The sequence below is a fragment of the Psammomys obesus genome, unplaced genomic scaffold, assembly GCF_907164565.1.
Source record: "Psammomys obesus unplaced genomic scaffold, mPsaObe1.curated_primary_1811, whole genome shotgun sequence".
NCBI lineage: Eukaryota > Metazoa > Chordata > Mammalia > Rodentia > Muridae > Psammomys > Psammomys obesus.
In genome coordinates, this window is record NW_026596415.1 from 654,645 (window position 1) to 667,740 (window position 13,096).

Genomic DNA, 13,096 nt, shown 5'->3' on the forward strand with positions numbered 1-13,096 from the left:
GAGTACATAGTGCTTTGTACATAGAGTACCTGTATTTTGTTCTCAAAATTGCTTTATAAGGAGAATGACTTTTTTATAAATGTAAATAAAGAAGTGCATTTCTAGACATGTTTTTAGGAATTATGTAGTGAAGAAAAAGTGTTAGGGCATTAACCCTGCTATTCTGTTAAGTTTTTATCCCCTAAGATTTGTAGCACTACTTCTCTAGTGTTTTGATTTAGGAGGATAGATCCAAGAGTGACCTAGTATGTCTGTCTCCTGTATCCCCTTCTCCCCTCTCGCTCTTTCTCCCCCCTTTCCTCCCCTTCTTTATTCTCATTCTGGCTAGCCTGAAACTTGCGATATAAAACAGGTTGGCCTCAAACTAACAATCCCCCTGCCTATGCCTCCTGAGTACTGGGATTAAGAATCTGTTATAGCCTGGTAAGTAGCACACACTTATAATCCCAGCACCAGAGGACAGAGGCAGGCGATTTCTGAGTTTGAGATCAAGTTCTAGAACAGTCAGGGCAACACAGAGAAACCCTGACTCAAAAAAAAAAAAAAAAAAAATCTCTCTTTTTAAAGGGACCTGCCAGTGTGTTAACACACACCTTTAATCCCAGCACTCGGGAAAGCAGAGGCAGGCAAATCTCTGTACGTTCGAAGCCAGCCTGGTCTACAAAGTGAGTTCCATAACAGCCAAGGCTACCTATATAGAAACCCTGTCTCAGAAACAAAAACAAAACAAAAAACAAGAATGGACCATGTTGGGGATAGAGCAGTTTCTAGCATACAAATGGCAGTAGTTTTAATCCTCAATACTACAAGAAAAAGAAAGGAAGGGAAGGTAAAGAAAAGAATGACAAACATGCCACCAGCCTACTCCAAGGCACATTAGTTTTCATCTAGATGACACTGACATTCCCACATTGCACATAGTCCCCTCCAAGCAACTCTGCATGACAATGAGTGAACATTACAAGTCACATAAGCCTGCTCATAGCCATCAGCATCTTGATTTTACAGCTGAGTCAAGTCCAGGGCTTTATACTGTGCCCACAGGGCTCTGCCTCTTTTCTGATCCCTGCTTCCTTCTGCTCATTGTGCTTTGGTCAAAATGGTCTTTGCCTTTTTCTTAAAACACACTGCTCTTTCCTTGCATGTTGCTGTGGCACTGCTGTTCTTTCTGCCTCAAATGTCCCTTCATCTGTCCCTACATAACCCTTCATTGTTTTCTTTCTCATTTTTCTTTGAGACAAGCTCTCACTCTGTAGACTGGGCTAGCTTTAAACCTGTAGCAGTCCTGCTTCAGAATCCCTCTACTTCTTATTACTGTTTCCACTAAATGCCCACCTTCCCCTCTGCCAGAGCCCCACCTTTCTTCAATGGTTTTGGCTTGATATATAGTGATTTTTGTTCTCTTTATGGCATATTTACATTTTTTTGTTTTCTTTTGAAGTTCCTTGAAAGCAAACTTTCGCTCTTTGTTTTTGTTTTGTTTTCTCCTGGGGCCCTGGCTGGCCTTGAATTAAAAACAACCGTCTGGCCTTAGCTTCACCAAAGGTTGAGACTGTAGATGTGCACCACCAAGCTAGTGTTGAAAGCAAATTTTTTAAAAAAGAAAATTAAGAATCTAAGAAATTCTAAGTCAGGCAGTAGTGGTGCATGCCTTTAAACCCAGCACTTGGGAGGTGGAGGCAGGTACTTTCTGAGTTTGAGGCCAGCCTGGTCTACAAGAGCAAGTTCCAGGATAGGGAAGGCTACAGGAGAAGCCCTGTCTTGAAAACCAGAAACAAACAAACAAACAAAAACTATTCAATGTATTGAGAAGTTACTTAGTTCATCAGAAAACTATAGGACATTGATCTTTCAGACATTTTGATTTCATTAATATATGATGCTATTCTTAAGGGTTCACATTGGCATCTGCATGAAATGGGATTGAGTTGTAATGTTTATTGTAGTCTTGTTTCTGGGAGTGAATCCCTTCTGTGTTTGGCCTCAGATCCAGCGTTTAAAGCTGTCACTGTATCCAACATATCACCTGCAGCAGTTGGCCGAGAGAGACACTCCTTTGATGCACTGAACCGCTGGGTAAAGATAGCTGCTGTTTACTTTTTCTTCTTTACATCTGGAACAGTGTCACCTTGCCTCACACCTGCTCTAACATGGTCATGTGTAGTTAGTCATATCCACAGGAAGGAACTTCATATCTTCACAGGAAGAGAATACACCAGGGTTATTCTCTTCTGAATCAGATCATTACCTCAGACACTGTCACCTAGCAAACCCCTCACTTTCCTTCTGTGACCATTTCCTAATTGCTATATAAGACAATAAAATAGCACATAAAGCCTGGCTCACAATAGTACCTCTGCTTTGGGCAGGAAGAAAGTGTCTAAAAGCTGGGCATGGTGGCACACACCTTTAATCCCAGCATTTGTGAGGCAGCGGCAGGTGGATCTCTGCGAGTTTGAGGCCAACCTAGTCTACATAGTAAGTCTCAGGACAGCCAAAGCTCCATAGTAAGACCCTGTCTCAAAAACAAAACAAAAGAGTACATCAGAAGGAAAAGGTGTCCCCTGAGAACCTGTGGCCAACAGGCAAAGTAGGCCAGCATTCTGCTCTAATAGCTTTCTGGACATTGAAGTATAGTACCTCCAGATTTTAGAATTTTTAAGTGTTCTTAATAGGGTAAAGATGTTCACAGGAGTATCATTTCCTGGGCTCTAGTGAATAAGATATAATACATTCATACAGTGTCATTCAAAACAGATATTATAAACCTATAGCCAGATATTTAAAACAGATGGACAATGATCAGCACAAATTAGATGGAAAAAATGCAGGTTATTTGGGCTTGTTAGGTGGCTCTGTGGTAAGGAGCTTATACAAGCATGAATACCTGAGTTCAGATTTCCAGCATTAATGTAAAAGAAATAGCCAGGCACGCACAGCAACATGCCTACAATCTAGCACTAGGAAGGCAGAGAAAAAAAGCTCTGGGAGTTCACAGAACTGACAGTATAAACAAATTGATAAGCTACAGTGTCAGTGATGAGAGGCCTTGTCTCAGAAAGTAAGGTGGGAGAGTGACTGAGGAAGAACCCAGCATTGATCTCTGACCTCCACATACTCATGCGCACACACAAATGTGTGCCTTCATGCACACATACAAAGAAAAAGAGTAGATTTCTCAAGTGTATAGAATACCATGTTTTGTTATAAACGCAGAGAAAAGACCCTGAGAAATAAATCAGATGTCAACAGTCAAGTGTTAGATAGTATGTTGCAGGTCATTTTTACTTCATATTTTTGGCTTAACTGTATTGCATGTTTTTCTAAAATGAATTTGTATTTGGAATAACATAAAATGAACTGATAATTGGAAGAGGATGGGCAAAGTTCCCTGGGTTCTCTTCCCAGTACTGGAAACAAGAAATTGCTGCTAAGTATTGAAAAATACCCTAAAAAATAAGGGGAACTAGCTCCAGAAGCCGCTTAAGTCTGCGATGAGGGGATGAGGGTGGGTGGTGAGGTTATTTAAGTCCACTGTTGCAGGAATGTTCTCTCTCCTTTTCCCTATAGCTAGGAGAACAGTTAAAACAGTTGGTGCCTACGTGTGGCCTCACTGTCATAGACCTGGAGGTAGATGGCACATGTGTGCGATTCAGCCCTTTGATGACCGCAGCAGGTAAGGCAATTGCAGCTCTGCCCCTGTGGCTAGAGCAAAAACAGTTCCATCATATCTGCTGATGGCCAGCAGTTGGATGATTAGGTTTCTCTTAGGATATTCCGCTCTTCTGGAGTTTGCAGAATCACTCTTTGAAGGAGGTTTTCTTTTCTTTTTCGATTTTTCAGGGTTTCACCATGTAACCACCCTATCTGTCCTGAAACTATAGGCTAGGTTGGCTATTTCTGAGCTCACAGAGATCCGCTTGCCTCTGCCTTCAGCACTGGGATTAAAGGCTTGCACCACCACTCTCAGCTGAAGAAGCTTTTCTTTCAGGCTAAATTTATGTTTCAGTAAATAACATCTCAGTAAGAGTGTGAGACATATGGAACCACTGAATTCCTGTCATGTGTATTTCAGTTTTTGATTTTGGTTACTTCTCATGTCCAGGTGTACATGTGAGTAACCTGTGGAGCTTTAAAATCTTTCAGCACTCACAGATGGTGTGTGGCAGTATGCACAAAACCTGCACAGGTTCAAGTCAAACAGGGTCCCAGTACTGAGAGTGTAAGTAGACACAGGGGATTCGTATCTGTTGCTGCCTTTATTTTACTCTTTTTATTTTGGTTTCTTATACCTCTTATGCCCTTCCAACCCCCTGACCATAGGTAGGAGAGAAAGTTAGAAGGGAGAGGGGGCATAGTTCTCTTTAGCTACCTCCAGCTGTTAGTGTAGTAGGGTTCTTTGGGGTAATACCAATCTCAGGCTTCAGAATATCCAGCAGTTCAATGAACCAGCAGCCGCCTTCTTCCTTTGACTGTATCTCCAAAGCAGCCTCTTCCTCTCTCTGGACTGTGGTATTTATATACCCTCTCAGAGTCCTCAGAATTAAACTAAATGCAGCTGGCAAAGCTCACATCCCTTCCCGAGCCAAACAAAGCTAGTATCTGCTGTGGGTTAAGTAAAGCCCCAAATCCCACAGCTTGAGTTTAAAACAAAAACATGTTTATATAAGATAACTGAGTTTTTTAAAGAAACTAAATCTTTTGTTACACCTGTCCCCACCTCCTTCACAATAAAATAGGTACCTGCTGGCAAAAGGAAAACCAGCATCAGCTACACTTCACGTGCCAGCAAGTAATTGGCCAACACAAAACAAATTCAAAACAGTGGTATCTTTGTGAACATTGGATTCCCTTTTGGTTTGTTTTGAATTTTTTTTCTTATTGATCTTTTGTTGGTTTTGATTTTAATTATTTGTGGTGGAGGGGACAGTTTTTTGGGGTTTTTTTTTTTTCCTCTCATTTTTGCTTTTATTTGTTTTGAAAGAGAACATAAAGATGTATGGGTAGGGAGGTGAGAGGATCTGGAGGCATTAGGAGGAAAACATGATCAATTTTTTTTTTTTTTCAATAAAAAGACCTCCCCCCCAGCACAAACCAACCAACCTATCAGCAGCCATGCTACCTCCAGAGTTCTGACACTATGTCATGGAATGGAGCTTAGGCATGCTTTTATTTTAGTTTTTTGCATCTTTGATAGTAGATATTCAATAGTATATGTTTAAGGTGTGTAATATGTTTTTATACGCATAATGAAAGATGAAAATGTGTAAGACAAATTATAGGGAAGGGGCACAGTTTCCATAACGTCTGTCATGTCACCCTCCAGAAGTTCTTAGACACTGACACTTTTAAAAGTTGCCTTGGGGATTCTAATAGAGTAGAGCCACTGTTTTAGACATTGCATAGAACAGTGTAGTTGAAGTTGTGAAATAAAAAAACAGAAGATGGGATGCGTCTTTTCGGTCACTAATAAAACAACAGCTAGACAAGAGAAACAAGATAGACAAGAAAAACAAGCTCTTTGTTCTGTTGCATGGTAGATGACGAGAGGTTAACAGTAGTGCACTAAAAAGCTATTAGAAGACATTGAATATCTTCTCCACAAAGAAATGGTAAATACTTGAAGAGATAGTCTTTTCCCAGATTTGATCTTTCATGGTTTGTCCATGTATCAAGATACATATTTACAAGGACCCTGGTAGCTTGTAAATATGTAGTTTTTCAGTGCTTCTTTTCTTTGAAACAGAGACACATTTTATACCCTTGACAGGCCTAAAACACTCTGTAAACCATGTTGGTTTTGAATTCTCAAGAGATCTGCCTGCCTCTGCCTAAGTGCTGAAACACATGTAATCCCAGAACTCAGGGAGGCAGAGGCAGGCAGGTCTCTTTGAGTTCAAAGCCAGCCTGGCCTACAAAAGCGAGTCCAGGGCAACCAAGGCTACAAAGAGAAACCCTGTCATGAAAAACCAAAAGAAAAAAAAAGGTTTTGGTGATTTTGGTCATCATTTTTGCAAATAAATTTTCCCAAGCTCCTCAAAATGAGAAAATTTGCCCTGCAAAGAAAAGGCAGCCTCTACTCCAGCCCTGAAGACAGTGTTGGAAGCTGGCAGAGAACACACGAGGCAGTACCTGTGAGCCCAAAGGAGAAGGGATGGTAGACTTCCAAGACTCCCATACCTCCAAATTCCTGAGACCTCTAAAATTGACTTGGCATGACATGGTGTATCTTGAGAGGCGCCCTGCCCCCTTCCTCATGTCTCAGATAGAAACCCACCAAAACATTCCCTTCTGTTACCATCTACATATAAATAAAAAACCCTGTCTTGTTAAAGTTTTAACCTGTGACAAGACGTGTACCCTGAGTCAGGCCTTCTGTGAGAAAATGGCTTCTACAAAGCAGCCGATTTCCCTGGAGCAGCAACTGGGTTAAATTGTTGTTTATTTCTTCATTATTTGTATGGCTTTTTTTTTTTTTCCATTGTGTAGGATGGGCACGTACATGTAGAAGTCAGAGGGTTTATAGGACTTTGTTCTCTCATACTTCTCTACCATGTGGGCCTTAGGGGTCAGATTTGGTGGCAAGCACCTTTACTACTGAGCCCTGTCAGCCCAACCTTTAAAAATTTGTTTCTGTGTGTGCATGTGGAAGCCAGAGGTTGACACCAGGTGCCTTTTATTTCTGACCACCTTATATTTTTTAAAACAGAGTCTTTTGCTTAATCCTGGAGCTCACTGAGCTGGCCAGTGACTTTAGGGATCCTCTAGTCTACCCTTCCCCAGTACTGTGATTAAAAGTATATACCATAACACCAAATATTTTGTGTGATGATCCTTGGGGATCCAAACTCTGGTCATCATGCTTGTACAGCAAGCACTTCACCAAAGGAACTATCGCCCCAGCCCCAAGTGTGTTAGTTTTTGTCACCTGATTCTTCCATAGGAACATGGAACAACTTTAAAAAAATTTTTAAGTCAGGTATAACAGCTCATGCCCATAGTTCCACTACTTTGGAAGTTGAGGCAGGAGGATTGCCATGAGTTAAAGGCCAGTCGCAACTGCAGGGTGAGTCTCTGTCTCAAAAAAACAAAAACAAACCTAAACAAAACAAAAACCCAAAAAACTTTCCAGCTAATACGGAGAGCTTTTGACCTTTGACCTTGTTAGTAGTAAAAGAGAGTCTCCATGCTGATTCAAGTCATTCTTGAATTATTTCTCAACCATTCTGTGGGTGTTTTTAGTGTTAGGAACTAGAGGAGAAGATGTGGATCAACTCATCAGCTGCATCCAAAGCAAACTGCCTGTGCTGACCTGCACGCTACAGCTACGAGAAGAGTTCAAGCAGGAGGTGGAAGGGATGGCAGGCCTCCTGTATGTTGATGACCCCAACTGGCCTGGAATCGGGGTTGTCAGGTAGTGATTTGGCTTGCTACATGATGTGAAGGATTGCTTTATTAAAGCACAAGTGGGTCCTGTTACTTACATATCCAGGTGGAATATATTTGCTAAGACCTCACTGGGATGCTCTGGGTATTTACAAAGGCCTGATATGGACAGATAGTTTGGTCCACCATTGGGCTCAGTGAGTCAGGGATCACTTTGTACCATGTGCTTGTGCTAATTCACAAGTGCCCAAGGACAACACATGGTGGACAAATGGGTACTATATGGAATGTACAGAGTTACAAATAAGTAAGCCTGGTTTCAGGGAGAGGGCTATATTGACCTCACTGTCTTCTGGCCACCTTTCCTCTCATTGTTTCCTTTTTCTTTGTAAACATAAGACACACACACACACACACACACACACACACACCCCGACTCGTTTCCTGGGCCAGTCTGAGGTCTTACGACGTTATTGAAGATGGTGATTGTTTTAATCATAACATAATGGTTCCTCTTTGCATTTGTAAGTGTTCATCTCTAGAAGTTTATGCCCCACCTACATAAACTCTTCACCTGTCTGAAGAGATTCTCAATCTTATACTTGTTAACGCTGCCTGATACTTTTAGGTATGAGCATGCTAATGACGATAACACCAATTTGAAGTCTGATCCAGAAGGGGAAAAAATACACACTGGACTTCTAAAAAAGTTAAATGAACTGGAATCTGACCTCACATTTAAAATGGGTAAGAACAGTATTTCTAAGTCACTGTGAACTAGACCATGTCTAAGTGGCTTAAGGATGATGCTTTTCATTACCACAGAGGTGGGGAGCTCTGGTTAAAGATCAGCTGAAGGTGAAGTGTCTCTCATAATGTCTCCCTCCCTCTGTAGCTTCCCAGTTTTCCTTTCCTATATCATAGTCTTCTTCCTCTTTCAAGGAAGTGGGCCCCTTTGATCATCTCACAGTCAGGAAGTACCTGATCTGGGCCTCCAATTGGTCTGAGGACTTGGGAGCCAGCCTTGCCTCTTTCTTCCCCCAGGCCCTGAGTACAAAAGCATGAAGAGCTGCATTTACATTGGCATGGCAAGTGATGATGTGGATGTTTCTGAGCTCGTGGAGACCATTGCAGTCACAGCCCGGGAAATTGAGGAAAACTCAAGGGTCTGTAAAACTAATCAGTGTTTTATGTCTTTTTTGGGTTTGAGATGGGACACTGGGGGAATATGTTTCTTTCATTCTTTCCCAAATGTTGGTTTCCTGTGAGCTAGGTCTTATACCAGGCATGAGGCCTTATACCAAGTGGCTTTGAACAGTTGCTGCCCCCATTGACCTCACCAGGCAGTGTGGGGGAAGAGCAATGCACAACCAAGCAGTGTAGCAAGTGCTTGTGGCTTAGAGTAGCTGAGCTTTTAGGGACTTGCTCAGTTCTGCAGTACATTAGGTGAGACTTCCTGAAAGTAGCTAGTCCTAAGGACAAACAACACAGGTGTCAGGTAGCATGGAAGAACAGCTTACAAGGCTAGAGGACAGATTCCAACCCAGCCTTGCCTGAATGCAGACAGAGATGCATGTGCTACAATTCACTTTGGGGTAGGGAAGGAATGAGGAGCTGGCTGCATTCACTGTTGGTTAGACTTTGGGTTTTTCCTAGGCTTGGCTACTCTGACTTTCGCTCAGCATTAAACTGTGCTGGCTACTCATTGATAAAACATTCAGAGCGTAACAAGTTATTTCTCTTTGGCAAATGAGGCTAGGCAACAAGTTATATCTGCTTGGGTCTGCATGAGCTTTCATCTTCTCTTGTTTAATTTTCTATTTAACTTTTGCTCAGGTATTTCAGTGCAGAATTCCAGTTGCTGACATACTTCTGGAAAGTGTCACCAATGCTGTTGACTGTGTAAACAGTTGTAGGCCCTGGGCAAGCAGCTTAGACAAACATTATCTTTCTTGGTTTTGCAGCTCCTAGAGAACATGACAGAAGTCGTTCGGAAGGGGATTCAGGAGGCTCAGGTTCAACTACAAAAGGCAAATGAGGAACGACTTCTGGAAGAGGTGGGTTCCTATTGGAACTTTCCAGGCTGGTGTCTTGCTGGAACAGGCTCAGCAGGCAATTTTCAACAAGGGTTATATTTTGCAGGGTGTGTTGCGGCAGATCCCTGTAGTAGGATCCGTACTGAATTGGTTTTCTCCAGTGCAAGCTTCACAAAAGGGAAGAAGTTTTAACCTAACAGCAGGTAGGACTTCTGAGTGGTCTGTGCCTAGATCTGTTATTTCAGATTTCAATGAAATCCCTTTAGCTCCTAGTGCCGTTCATGCTTTCATGCCCTGAATTCTCTGCCAAGAATCTGAAATGAAGCAGTCTGCTCCTACTGCCACATCATGCTCCCAGTTCCTGCTGAAACAGTGAGAAAGCAAGTAGACACTCTGCAGTAGCTCTTCCTTGGATCAATGAGAACATGCCTGGCCAGCTGGCCGGCTTCTGGGGGCAGTGCACCATGGACACTGGCATAATTGTTGATTCCCTGAAGCCCTCCTGAGTATTCTGAGTAGGACAGGGCTCCTTCTGAAAGTGGAACCTAATGATCATAACACAAAGCATTAAACATTTTATTTTAAACCAGTGACTAGCAGCATTACCAATTTGCCTTTCCTACACTACCAAAAAAAAGTTGCTCTCAAATTGTGATGTTCCTTCCTTTGTTCCTTCTCCAGAAAATAATGGCTAGATTCTCAGAATAGCCAAAAATCATTAGATTTTCCTGGTATGGTGGCACAAGGATATAATCCTAGCATTCAAGGAGGCAGAAGCTGGCAGATCGGGATATAAGAGACTTTGTATCCATGAACACCATGGATACACCATGAACAAGGAATGTTTTATCTGTCAGACCTCATTAACAGACCTCCATTAACAGGAGCATCTGCTCGCTCTTGCTGAAGTGCATTTCCCAGCACATACATACTGAACATTCCAGGAACTTAGAGGAATTTGGGGAGAGATGTGAGCAGCTTCAGGAGAGCTGAGTGGCTGGTAGACCTGCTTAGGACACAAAGCCAATTGAGGAAAGTGACATCTTAGGATGCTTGTGCCAGGAGCTCTTGCCCACTCCTTTCTTTTCCTGACAGGCTCTCTGGAGTCCACAGAATACACATATGTCTACAAAGTACAAGGTACAGGAGTGACACCACCTCCCACACCCTCAGGCACTCGAAGCAAACAGAGACTTCCAGGTAGGTTAAAACTCTCCATAGTTCACCCTCATTAATAGAAGAAAACCAATTCTATTCCACTTAGGGGATGGACTCTACCTGCTGTTGAGATTCCTCATTTGTTATTCCTTATGTTCCTTTGTTTTCTTTAATCCAAAATTCTGTTCCCTTTACTGAAACAACCATTCAGGTACCTGAGATATATCCCCAAAGAAATGCCTCCATGGTACTCCAAAGGCAAGCATTAATTCCAAGGTGTTGACTCCCGTTAGGGTCACCACAGGACAGAAGCACCGGCCTAGGAAGCATTTTAGTGTCACAATGTTCTTTAGTTCCTGACTCAGCTCTGTAGTGCTTCCAAGCCAAAATTCCAGCATCCCTGCCAAATCAATAACCATGTAGCACAAGTGCCTTTGCTACAGGATATCCCACCAGTTTCAGCATAGTTCATTTTATGTCTCTAGGTCAGAAGCCTTTTAAAAGATCGCTGAGAGGCTCAGATGCTGTGAGTGAGACCAGCTCAGTCAGCCACATTGAAGACCTGGAAAAGGTGGAACAGCTGTCCAGTGGGCTAGAGCACAGCAACCTAGAGGCCCACTGCCCCGAGCAGCCCCTCAAGGCTCCTGCCCCCACGGCCAGACAGACTGAGGCCCTGCAGAACAAGGCCCAGCATCCGGAAGATGACCACTCACAGGTAGAGGAGCTGGAGCGCTTAAGATAAAGCTCAGTAGTACTGGGCTCGAAGCTGTATTGACTATTGTTTCAGGGAAGATGACGTTTTTATTGAAAATGTGAACTGTGCCACAAGCTAGTATGATAGAAATTGCTGTTGTTTGTGCTAAACTGGGAGTTTTGCACAGACACGTCAGAAAACCAGACTTCTCTGGGGGAGGTGTGGGCAATTATTTTATGTGTAAGTAGAACAACCGACAGTTGACTCTTTTGGCCTGCCCGAGGCATACCCTTTCTTCCTGTACCATAAACATTTTGTACTGAGAGAACATGTGGACTTCAAGCACCTGCCACTTGGAACACTGCTCTCTCTCCAAACTTACTTGTGATTAGGCCACTGCATACAATGACTCTCCAGGTTCTCCTCCATGCTTCTGTCTTAGCTCTGTAGTTTGGTCAAGTTGTGGTAGATGCCTGTCTCACTGAGTGGCATCAGGGAATGGGTTTCAATAGGACCCTGAGTAAGAGCACTATAAGTCCTCTGCTGCTGTCCCCACTGCTCCTTTTCCTGGAGCCTAAGGATGGACTGTCCACATGAGCCATGGCACTAGAACTGTCCCCTGCTGTCCCCTTTTCCCCCTTTGTTAAACAAATTTAAGGACTCAACTATTAATAGTAACTAACTATAAGATCTCTTCCTGACCATATTTAAGTATCTTTTTAAACACTGGTAAAGCTTTTAAGTTGGTACCCAGTGTGTACTGTTTATGTCTACTTAGGACAGAAAAGCCCTCTGGAGGCAACCATGAGGAGCCTAATGTCTGCTGTGCAGCACGGTAAAGGCTGAAGCAAGCAAGCCTTTCACCTGTTTCTCAAGATGTGGCTGTAGCTTCTCTTCTACTTGAAGCTCATCCTGGGCCCAGCTCAGAAAAGAGCCAGAGAAGTTGCCTCTTCCAGGCTAAGCAGCCAGAGCTTGCTGCCTAATTCCCGTCCATTTCTGTTTCCCAAGTACTGTGTCACTCGTAGTACTCTTAAGATGACCCACCCCGTGCCTTTTTAGTTCCTAAAAGTCAAACAGTGGAAGATGCTAAGAGGATGGGCCTGTGGATTGTAGTGTTGGAAGCCTTAGTTATACCACATTAAGCCTATAAGTACACTGATTTGATGTGATTTTTGACAGTTGCCACTTGTCAAAATGCAATCTTTCCCTTTTTTGGGTGCAAATGATTAAATACAGTCTTCCCTGTTTATTCGGTGCAATGAAGTATAGCAGGTGACATGGGGGAGGGGTAAATTATCACCTTTAACAAGATTGATTTTTAAATGCTTTTATACATTTGGAATTGTTACCTGGTTTTGCTGCAACAGAATTTTACCTTGAGACACTATCTGATGTTGGCTTAAATAAAGGCTCTTGAACTTGCTACCTGTGAATGTAGTGTAAATCTTACTTTTCTTCAGAAAGCATAAAGTTTCTAAAAGTAACTTAAATACCCAACTAGGGTATTTAAGGTACCTATCTTAGGATCATATGTGAAAGCATCTCTAGCTTTCTGGGGTTCAGATTGATTTGACCTTCCAGGAGCTTGTCCAAAGGTAGTTAAGCTCAAATGAGTTTAACTGTTTCTTTCTGAACCTTGCCTAGAGCAGAGCAGTTTTGATAGGAAGTTTTTTGTTAAGATTATTTATACAGTATTCTGCCTGCACATCAGAAAAGGGTACCAGATTTCATTATAGATGGTTGTGAGCCACCATGTAGTTGCTGGGAATTGAACTCAGGACCTTTGGAGGAGCAGCCAGTGTTCTTAACCTCTGAACCATCT

At 42.6% G+C, this 13,096-nt stretch overlaps 1 protein-coding gene across 5 annotated transcripts in view; it reads left to right on the plus strand.

Annotated features, from left to right (window-relative positions):
• Window positions 1-12,697, plus strand: part of Pdxdc1 (pyridoxal dependent decarboxylase domain containing 1) — a 63,067-nt gene extending 50,370 nt beyond the window's left edge. For all 5 annotated transcript variants that reach the window (XM_055597735.1, XM_055597736.1, XM_055597739.1 and 2 more), the window contains 9 exons: window positions 1,988-2,076; window positions 3,571-3,676; window positions 7,243-7,414; window positions 8,015-8,133; window positions 8,431-8,552; window positions 9,351-9,443; window positions 9,529-9,625; window positions 10,518-10,622; window positions 11,066-12,697. In XM_055597735.1, the coding sequence (XP_055453710.1) occupies window positions 1,988-2,076; window positions 3,571-3,676; window positions 7,243-7,414; window positions 8,015-8,133; window positions 8,431-8,552; window positions 9,351-9,443; window positions 9,529-9,625; window positions 10,518-10,622; window positions 11,066-11,322 (1,160 nt within the window). In that variant the 3' untranslated portion in view covers window positions 11,323-12,697. The remainder of the gene's footprint in view (window positions 1-1,987; window positions 2,077-3,570; window positions 3,677-7,242; window positions 7,415-8,014; window positions 8,134-8,430; window positions 8,553-9,350; window positions 9,444-9,528; window positions 9,626-10,517; window positions 10,623-11,065) is intronic.
• Window positions 12,698-13,096: the final 399 nt, after the last annotated feature.